The 10,848-nt window shown below is 45.3% G+C and overlaps 1 protein-coding gene across 4 annotated transcripts in view; it reads right to left on the bottom strand.

Moving 5' to 3' along the window:
* The window catches only part of LOC147015151 (SURP and G-patch domain-containing protein 1-like), an 89,849-nt gene that overhangs the window by 72,936 nt on the left and 6,065 nt on the right, over positions 1 to 10,848 (bottom strand). For 3 of the 4 annotated variants that reach the window (XM_085849655.1, XM_085849656.1, XM_085849657.1), the window contains exons 3-6: positions 9,058 to 9,158; positions 2,654 to 2,711; positions 2,222 to 2,439; positions 1,175 to 1,298 (exon numbers count right to left, since the gene is read on the bottom strand). In XM_085849655.1, coding sequence (XP_085705781.1) covers positions 1,175 to 1,298; positions 2,222 to 2,439; positions 2,654 to 2,711; positions 9,058 to 9,158 — 501 coding nt within the window. The remainder of the gene's footprint in view (positions 1 to 1,174; positions 1,299 to 2,221; positions 2,440 to 2,653; positions 2,712 to 9,057; positions 9,159 to 10,848) is intronic. The other variant, XM_085849658.1, reaches the window with a different exon arrangement.

Below are 10,848 nucleotides of genomic sequence, written 5' to 3'. Positions count from 1 at the left end.
ACGATTCTCTGTTGTAGCACTAAATACACAAGGATTTCCACCTCTACAATATCTGAGTTAACCTCCCCTCCCCCCACAAACTCTGTTTCCTCAATCCCCCTCCCAACCCCAAGTTGTCAACAACCCCCCCCCCAACCCCCAAGCCTCAATCCCCTCTCCCAGCTCTGTTCCTCATCCCAACTTTCTGTTCTCCCCTTACCCTTTCTTCTTCAAATCCTCAACCCCCCCCTCACAATTCCAACACCTCAACTCCTCAACCCTCTCCCAAACCCCAAGTCCTCCAAACTGCAAGTACTCAACCCCCTTCCAACCCCAAGTCCTCAACCACCCCCTAAAACCTCAACCACTTCTCCAAACTCAGTCACGTATCTGCCCCTACCTCAACTCTCTGTCCTCCCCATCTCCCTTTATTTTTCAAGTCTTCGACTCCACACTCTCCCAAATCCCAAGTCCTCAATCCCACCCTCCCAACCGCAACTCCTCAAACCCCCACCCAAAGCCTCCCTCACAACTCTGCCCCCCCTCCACCCCGCCCCCACTGCCCTTCTCTTCCCCTTTCTTCTTCAAGTCCTCACCTCCACCCCACCAAACGCAAGTCCACAACTCCCTTCCAAACTCTGTCCCCTCTCTGCCCTCCCCACCCCACCCTAACTTGACTCTGTCCTCCACTTCCCCATTGTTCTACAAGTCTTCAACGTCACCCCCCCTCCCCAAAACCCCAGGTCATCAACAACCCTTCGCAACAGCACCCCCCCCCAAACTCTGTCCTCCCCTTCCCCTTCTTCCAGTTCTTAACAATGTTACAGAAGGATACACAGGGAACTTTGGTGCAGGAGGCCATTTGGCATAATCATGACTGTGTTGTTCCTGTTCCCATTCGTTAAGAACAATGAATTTGAGAAAAGGTGTTAAATTTCCTGCCTTTGTCCGCTAAGTGCCACATTAACAAGAAGTGTCCACATACATGCTGTGATTGCTCAGGTTCCATCTTCAGATTGTGGCGTTGAGGTTCCAATGTTTCTTATCGATTTTATCCTTATTTTACAGATTTTAATGCTGTAATTGCTGAAAAGCTTCATTGGGAGATTCGCAAAAATATTCACAAGGATACAAAGAGTGGTTGACAAAATACATTTGCACATGAGTAAGCAGATAAACAAGGAAACGCACTTACGAGAAAGCTTTGTCATTCCTGTTATTTTCGACAGCAACCTTTTCAAACTCGGGCCCAGCCTCAGCCACAAGCATTGCAAGCTTCTCCGCGGCGTTGCATGTATCGCCGTCCTCTGGGGGAGAGACTTTAAGCAGCGTATGAGTACCTGTGCCCCCGGGCCTGCAGACGCCCACCAGCGCCTAATGATGGCACAGGGAGAGGTAGCAACACAAAGGGGCATCATAACTGTGCGACAATTTCGGGTGCAGGTCCCCGAGTGGCACGTGCACTGAGACTAAATGTGTGTAGTGCCTTTCAAAATTAACACCGATGTTTAAGGATAAGCTGTAAAAAAACAGCTTCAAATTTTTTCAAAAGCAAAAATTTTTTTTATAGCTACGACCTTGCACACATACTGGAGAAGTAGAAAATTTTCGTGCTGAGTGACATGAAAACATGTTCATGCATTTTTAATTTCGCAGAGTGGGCACAAGACACACAACAAGTACAGCGAAACACATCAAATCAATAATTAATTGAATGGAGTGATTAGTAAATTAACGGTCCCCTGAAGCGTTGGATATTATTATTGGATGCTGACGTGCAGTACTGGCGTTGCGAACCGCGTCGACCTACGCTGCACATGCTGTTTAAGCTCGGTGCTTGCTACTCACTATGGTGTGAATGGCAACTGCATGCGTACGGCACAAACATTCTTTGGGCGATCTGCTACTGTAAATCGTTCTCTCTAAAAAAATTTAAAATATGGCAAATATATTCAAGCATTGTTAAATTTGCGCTTCATTGATGTCACGCGAAATGTGCGAAAATTGATGTTGCACAAAATTTTCCACTTTTACAGTGATTCAATATCTGCACGAAGAATACAAAACCACTTGCATAAGTATATCAAGATGCTTAAACACCGAGGCCCAGCAAATTTTGTAATTACAGACTAGGCCAACAATTTACTGACATACTCATATCTCAGAAAACATTTTACGAGAGAGATCAGAGACAATAAATCACAAAAGGAATGCAGGAGTGTGTTCTTCATGGGATCAATACCTGAACTGTTCCTTGAGACCTCCGTGTCACTGGTCTCCTCGTTCTCCTCATCATCATCGGACGTGCTGAAGATGCTTGGACGGGTGACCAGAGGAGCCCGAATGCTTGCTGCACTCCCTGCAGTCTGCTTCATCTGGTGAAGCATGCTACTTATCGGGCTTGGTCCCAAACCGGGACGCTTTCCAATCAGCAACGGCTTCTTCGTGGCACTTGCGGTGCTGTGAACGAGTTGTGCACAAGTTTACAGGGAAGGTTCAACAAAATACAGGCACATAGCACAAGGAATATGAACCATTCCAGAGACATGAGCAACTTGCATTGATGCAATTCTTTGCGACTGCAATGAGTGGCCAACCGAGAGAAGCATAAAGATGTGTCAATTAGGAAATATTTTTCCTGCCTTCATATCACTTTGTAAAAAAAAATAGTTACTTTTTCTTTAGCTGATCATCTTCTGCAGCAGGAGAAAATGAAAACTCTCTGCTTTCAGCTGAAATAGAAGAAAGTGAAAGTAAGAAGTGAACAGAAGCAAAAAAACTTCTAAACAATATAGTGTGGAGAGCACCTCAATTAGAATATCAGCAAGACTCATAATGGTGCATCGGTGTTGGAATGGAACACAATGGAACTTCGATCCGTTAAAGACAAGCCCTGTTTAACTAACAACTGGAATATGCATGAAGAATCAATGTTGCTTAAAACAGTGATGTCAACAGCAGGTACTGGTGGAGGAGACGTATCTGTTTTGGGACTACCAGTGGATGGGAAACACATGATGAGCAAGACCCTGACACTGCAAGCCTCTTCCAACTTCCCCAGTCTTCAGACTATGGTCCCATTGGCTGGCTATGAATGACCATTTCCCAACCTCACTGCCCCCCCCCCCCCCACAAACACAAACGTTTTTTTTTTTTTTTTTTACAAGTAAACTTTTTACCCTTTTCTTGCACTCATTCTTTGGGGAAATCCGGTCAGAGTTGTTTTGGCTGTATGCTTCCAGTGAGAACACCTGGGTCTGATGACGACGACGACAACGACGACAAATAAGAGTACAACAGGGTGGCATTTCAGAGCAGAATGGGACACAAAGTGGTTGCAAATGGCAGTCTAACAAGCAAAATCTATTTTTGAGGTGTTTTTTGCATTAATGATGGAGGCTCATGGAAAGAGGTAGAGTAGAATGGAAGGGAACAAATGAAAGGTGAAAACACCAACAGCATAATATATACGTGAGTGAGCTCAGGGTTGGGGTTAGAAAGGGGTTAGGGTTGGAGGAGAAGTGGGCCGGGACGCAGGGGGAGAACAGAGGGGGGCCGGGACGCAGGGGGAGAACAGAGGGGGGCCGGGACGCAAGGGGAGAACAGAGGGGGCCGGGACGCAAGGGGAGAACAGAGGGGGGCCGGGACGCAGGGGGAGAACAGAGGGGGCCAGGATGCAGGCGGAGAACAGAGGTGGGCCGGGATGTAGGGGGAGAACAGAGGGGGGCTGGGACACAGGGGGAGAGGGGGAGTGAAGGAAGCAACGAGGGGGTGGGGAGCGAAGAAAGCAAAGGGGAGGGGCGAAGGAAGCAAAGTAGGATGGGCCAAAGAAGCTAAATGGCGGTGGGGAGTGAAGGAAGGAAAGTGAGGATGGAGAGTGAAGGAAGCAAGAGTGAGTGAGGAGTGAAGAAAGAAAAGAGGGGCAGGGTGGAAAGGAAGCAAGGAGGGGGTAGGGTATGGGGGAAGCAAGAATGGGGGAACAAGGGGGTGGATTCACATGTCATCGAGTGATGCCCAACAGAGATGGGGGTAAGAGAACCTATAGGGGGGTTATGGACATGTGGGTGTGAAGATAATGGGGGAGGGCACCGAGTTGAGGGAGTTTGTCACCATAGTCCCACGAACAGTACAAAAAGGGTTGGATTTTGGGATTCGAAAGGTGTAGAGACAAACACACACATCAGGATTGTGATGGCAATGAGAATTAAAGGCATGAAGAAAGAACACGATGGTGGATGAAGCATAGGTTTACAAATCATTCAAAAATGGAGAGGGGTGAAATGCGTTTGGAAGCAAGTACATGAGAATAGTGAACATTAAGGCGAGATGAGGAAGAAGTTTATTATCCCGTCCCCCGGAGGGAGGGAGCGGGATATTGTAATCGTCGGGTTTGTTTGTCTGTTTGTTTGTCTGTCTGTTAGCAACTTTACGGCAAAACAGCTTCAGCAAACACTATCAAATTTAATCCACAGGTGGGCAATGAACCTTGGACGACCCCATTAACTTTTGGGTCCAATTGGATCAAAGGTCAAGGTCAAGGTCAAAGTCACGAAAAGATCAAAATCGTTTTTCGCTCATAACTTCGTCAAAAATGATCTGATTTATTTCAAACTAAGTCTCTAGTGAACCTTATTCTATTTGTCACTTATAATCCTCCCCATTCCTACAGTGAAAAATGCATATTTGTGAAGATCGGTAGGGTCCGAAGTTTTGTGGGTCATGGTCATCGGTCAAAATTACAAGTTCTCCATTAAAACTAAAACATGGTTACGAAAATACAACTTTACGGGAAAAGGGCTGGCTCAAACACTGCCAAATTGTATCCACAGTTGGGTAATGAACCTCGGACGACCCCATTAACTTTTGGGTCCAATTAGGTCAAAGGTCAAGGTCAGGTCACGAAAAGTTCAAATTCGTTTTACGGTCATAACTTCATCAAAAATGGTTTAATTTACTTCAAACTAAGACTAAAATATTCCTTATTCTATTCCTTATAATCAACATTCAAGTTAAGGATGTATCAAATTTAAATTTGATCCCCAAAATAATTTTATGCCTTAAACGGGTGGGATTTGTGGTGCCTGGCACCACTTTTTTTTTTTGTTTTCGTATTGTTGTGAAAATCTCTCCCATGGTTGAAAAATGCTAAAAATAGAGCAGTTAAAAAGTGAAATGCTAGCATAAGTGTAAAGTAATTAATTGGGATATAGATAAGCATCACTTGTATGTTGAGTTTGATGACATCTACCCATGCCAATGTCTCTCAAAAAGTATCAATTCTTTTGACCCCATTTAAACCATTTTCCCCTCTGTAATCTGCCATTTATGTCTTTTTCAGCGTTCACTAGGCCTTGTGGCGCTATTTTAGGCGGCGAACACCAGCAACCGGGCTGTGCCATAACAGAAGCCGCAAGTCACAAAGCAGTCGCTCTGCCCACAAGATCAGTCCACCTCCAGTGGCAAGAGAGCGGGGAAGGGCATGGCGCGTTATTGGTGACACATTTACCCGAGGGTATAAAAGGTAGAGGCAACGACAGGAAGGGGAGATGGCAAGAGCCTCGTGAAGAAGGCCGCTTAGCCAGACTGCTCACACTGTACAGAAGCCACCCTTCCATCCTGCTGGCCATGCCTTTCCACCTCGTCCAGGGCATCATGACATGGGGAACAGGGAGCCGATTTGCAGCTGCGAACGGGCCTGGTTCCAGATCATGGCTCACCCCCTTCTCCACCTTTTATATGTCAGGTCATTCTTTTGAGACTGCCACTGGTAACATGTAACCCAGTTCTACCTGGTGTTTGGTGGGGTTGTGGGAGACTAAACTAACACCCCTCACTGGGTTTGCTGGTGGGAAGGGTGACTGGGACACCTTGCCAGGATTAAAAGCAACACCTGACAAAAGGCGCACGAGTTCCCTTCGGGAGCCAATGATCATCCAGTCTGGAGATTGTCTCCGAAAGGGGGTAGGAAAATTGATTTTTTTTTCCCACCTGGCCTAGTTACCCCCTCCTGCACAGTGGTTCTGTGAAGAGGTTTCCTTGTTTCAGGACGAAGTGAAGGTTTTGCAGGTTCTTCCTCTTCTGTATTTCTGTAGCCATAAACATTTAGTGGCTCTCAGCATTGTTTCAGGTGAATTTCAACAATTTCAAGCCCTGCCGAGTTTGCCAAAGAACTCTCGTCTCATCATTGCTCTCTGTGGTCCATCGTGGTGGCTGAGGGTCCGATAAGAACATAGTTATTGAAGGATTGCCCATTTGTCATTGGTTTTGTGGGCTCGTATAATCGGTGGTGGGTTAAGGGCTTTTTATCATTACGTACCTGGTTATTGATTGCTTCCATTTGCTTCCTTTCCCCGTGCCATTTTGGTATTAAATAAAGCTGGTCTCAGGGTGAATTCTGGCTATTGTGGTTTCTTCATTGGTGATTAAGAAAGGCCAGATGAGGGATTAATTGGCTGCGGTAATAAGCGCTGCACACCCGGACAGTGCCACTCATCTAAGGCTCGCTCAGCTCGATTGGACGAGAAGGGATTGCTTAATTAGTGTCGTGCTTCGCTGGTTCTACAATCCCACTGGTACAGAAGCAGAAGTTGAAAGGCCCGCTGACCCATCTGACCGCTGCAGTCGTGCAGATACGACTCGTCAGTCAGACCAGCCAACCACAACAGTATTAAACAGAAGGTATAAGGAAGGAATTATAGAAAAGGATGGTGGATACTTGGGAACAGATAATTGGAGATCCGCCGTGGGTATGGGAAACAGTTGGGGGGGGGGGGACCGCAGGAAAAAAAAAAGAAAAGAGATAAGCCCAAAACTATCCAAGCCCGAGAGGATTGAAATAAGTAGAACGAGCATGAAAAAAAACACGGGAGTGAGCACACAATATGAATAATAATCGACACAAAAGAGAGAACATAAAATCTATGGCAGCACAGATGAATCCGGAACGATTGCTGAGCTTTTTGGAAGCAGATTTCTTGGAGGACCAACAGAAGCGACCATGACCAGGTGACCGTAACCGGAAAATCTTTACCTCTTTAATTAGCATAAGCTGATATTCTGAAGCTCATGAAGAATTCATCACAGAATTTATGAAGGCAGTTTCCATGGTAACAATTTCCATTTTGACAGATCTCAGTGTCGATCAGCTTCTCCAAGTATAAATAATATCACAGTGCAATGAGCAGCAAATTCAAAGGAGGAAGAAAGGCCGACGAGCTCGTGCAAGAAGGCAAGCACATGCACACGAGTGCGCATGCTACACGTGGAAAAACGAGGATTTGACAAAGGTGACCAACATCAACTCATGAGCAGTTTAAACGATCTTGAGAAGAAAAATGATTGGCACAGAAAACCTCACTGTGCACGTGAACTTTCCTCTATTTATGGACGACGTTTAAATTTATCGCCATTTAACAATGCTTGCGATGCGCTTGCCCGTGTACTTACTTGTGCATGCGTGCCAGGTTTGCTTCTCCACAAGTGCGGCAGCTGTGTAAGGCTTTTAGTACTGCATATACAAAAGTATGGCTTAACCTTTGACGATGCACCAGACATGACTCTTTCCTTCCATCGCATTATTTCCGTTTCCTCTCAAAAACCCCTTGCCTTCTCTCCCCAAACTCCTTTCTCTTATCACTCTCACTTTCTCATTTTATATCACAATCTCAACCACCACCACCACCACCACACGTCTTCATTCACAAGTAATAAATAGATGCCCTGCACTATCAAATAAAGACATATAAAATGAAGATGAAGACGGTTTTCCGAGCAGCATTTCCAAAAAAAAAAAAAAATAATAATCAGGATACAAATTATCAAATTTAAATACAATGTGAACTCCATGAAGCTTTTTTGTACACATAGTCGAGGCTCGTGGGAGAGCTGGTACACTGACCCATTGAGCTTTGTGACAATTTCAATGATAAAAAACATATATTGTGCAGTATTCTCGTCACACACACAAACACAAACACACACACACACACACCTTCAGTCACTCTTGGGTTTCACTCTCAATCAGCCATGATATTTCTTGGGCAAACCACATTTCAAAAACTGCCTCCAAAGCCATCAAAGCCAGCCGTCACCGACTGGGCATCCCGCATCGTACAAAGTCTTTCCTTGGCACATCTGAACTCCTATACACCGACAAGACCTTCATCCACAGCTTGATGGAATACTCTGCTCTCCCCTCTGGGCTGGCAGCACCCCTGCCTCACACTTTGCTCATCCTGACGCTGTGGAAACCAAGGCCTTCAAGATCAATGGAATCTCCTGTGAAGAATCTGAGTCGATGGGACGATGACTTTCCCATCGCAAACAGGCCGGTGGTCTTTATCTTCTACCGTCTCCTTTCTGGCCTTGCGCCATATCTTTTCATGCCCTCCCTTTCCCCAGGTTTCTGCAGGGGGCACGTGATCCAGCATCAACCCCCTTATGATGAAACTCCCAAAAATACAAAATCAATGCTCACGTCCACTCATCAATTCCTGTTTCTCCCACCTGTGTAACCAACTTCCACATTCCCTTCAATCTCATTCTTACGTTCATGTCATCAAGACAGCTGTCTATCACCACATCAGATTATCCTCCATCCAAAACCATGATCTTTTCTACCCCTACCAACACCTTACCTCCCCCCTAAAGCCCACCTCTTTCCAAATTTCCATTTTTTCCTTCCTGAGAATTTCCTTCTTTATCCATTTTGTCCACACTGTCCATCCCTCCCCCTTACCCATCATTCCTCCTGACATCCCTCATTCGTTCAAGGCTCCCTGTATTTTGTCCCTCAACCCAACCGTTGGTGGTCTGCTTTCTCTCCTTTCTTTATACTGCACTGTTCCTTTTGTTCTGCAACGTCGTGATCCGGTCTATGTTCTAGTTCTGCCACAAGCCGAGACTTTGTTTCCGAAAAACAGAATCATGAAAGTGCTCAGCTAATGGCAAACTCAAAGGGCTCCAAAGTGTGAAGAGCAGAGGAATTAGTGGAGGTTCTTGCTTTTACACTCAAGACACGATTTACACTCAAGCCTCTTACTTTACAATGTACAGTATATTTAGATGTACAGCACTTACTGGCAAACAAATTGTTTGTCTGCTTCTGCATCTTCAAAAACTGTTGGAAGAAACTTCCGTCATTTGCAAACTTGTTTTCTGCATTTTTGTCCACCTGTGGCCTGCAAAAGAATAAAAGATAACTTAGAAGCCCATTACCTGATCAGGCCAAATGTTTCCTTTGCCAGGAACTCAAAATGCTTGGGTATGGGCATTCGATGAAAACTGGATGTTTGCCCCAACATAGCAAATTGGAAATGAAAAAGTAGTGAAGCTTGCTAACATTACACAAGAGCACTAAACGGTAGTGTTTATTCTTTTTTTTTTCATTCGTGTTGGGACTTATGGGTGTAGGCAGCATTTTGGTGTCAATCAGACGTTATCTTGATGTCACAAAATAATCCTTTCATCGAAGGTCATTAGTGAGTCAACCAGGTTTTTATTGACAATCTCATTGTAACTCATCACTTCTACTGCGTTTTTGGATTTTGTATAAAGTTACATTTTTATAAAAAGGTAAAATGGCACCTGGAATAAGACCAAAGCAGGAGACACAAATGGTGGGCAATCAACAAAAAAAAAAATGGGGGGGGGGGAAAGTGAAAACAGCAGGACAAGAACATACGGTAGAAATGCATTACAGCACAAGGTGAGAAAGGAACTGTAGGTGAAAGGTGAAGGTTGATTGGAATCCAAACTCTTCACAACGTTTTCAGTCGGATTAAAAGCCACATGACCTTCCACATGACGTGCATTGCTCTTCCAAGATGTCACCGTACCCATTTAGAACTTGATATATATCGTGTTGGATGCAAGTGATGTCAACAATGCATTTAGCTCTTCCAAATGCATTGCTATGGAGAACCTTCCTTGTTCTCTTCAAGCAAAATTACATGAATAAACTAGAACAGCACTCGGTGGAGCGCACTCCTCCACAAATATGCTGACTCGATGCGTCTTTGGTGGTTGTAGGAATTCAAACCGAGATGATTTTATGCTACAACAATGACAAAAAGGCCCTAAGTTTGCCAGAAATTTGATGAGATTTGTCCGAAATACCCAAGTGTGGATCGGGCCTACAAACGGTTCGCTTTTGTGCTCAGAACATTTTACAGAGCACCGTGATGAAACAGAGATGGCTAGATCTTGTGGTGAACCGCCACGATTGAGAGAAGATGAAGGCCACCATGGTCACCCATTGTTAAGCGGAAGAAACAGCAACACCATCTCTACCCAGCTACCCGCACATGTACGCGGATAATTGAGCAGTGAATCAAACACCTGTTGTTACCACAAGAGCACCTGAAAATAATTATCTATTAGCAACATAAATTTCTGTAAGTCAAATGAACCATCATCTATTTATAGTGAAGAGAAAGTATGCATGTATGTATCATCTACTGCTCTGAGAGGATTTGACAGAGGACACGAAAACTTTCACTCCCTCCACCCTCCTTCACAATCCACAATCAGCCATCACCCCCACAAAACACACCACCATCCCACACCCACCCCCTCCCCACCCCATCATCTCCCCACAATCTCCCATCAACCTCACAATACCAACGATCACCCCACACACACACACACCCTCCAACATCCCCCCACAATACCCACAACACCACCCCCCCCATCAACCATCACCCACACAATATCAGCCATCATTCCACACCCACCCTTCCCACCTCCACAATCCATCACCCACACAATACCTACCACCATCCCACACCCCCCCTCCAAAATCCACCATCAACAATCACCACAACAGCCACAGCCACCCCACATCCACCTCCCCCACAGCCTCCCCAAGAA

The sequence above is a fragment of the Eptatretus burgeri genome, chromosome 12 (assembly GCF_056783735.1).
Source record: "Eptatretus burgeri isolate ZD-2024b chromosome 12, Ebu_testis_v1, whole genome shotgun sequence".
NCBI classification, from domain to species: domain Eukaryota; kingdom Metazoa; phylum Chordata; class Myxini; order Myxiniformes; family Myxinidae; genus Eptatretus; species Eptatretus burgeri.
The sequence above is the reverse complement of the archived record's forward strand: the minus strand, read 5'-3'. Positions and strand labels throughout refer to the sequence as shown.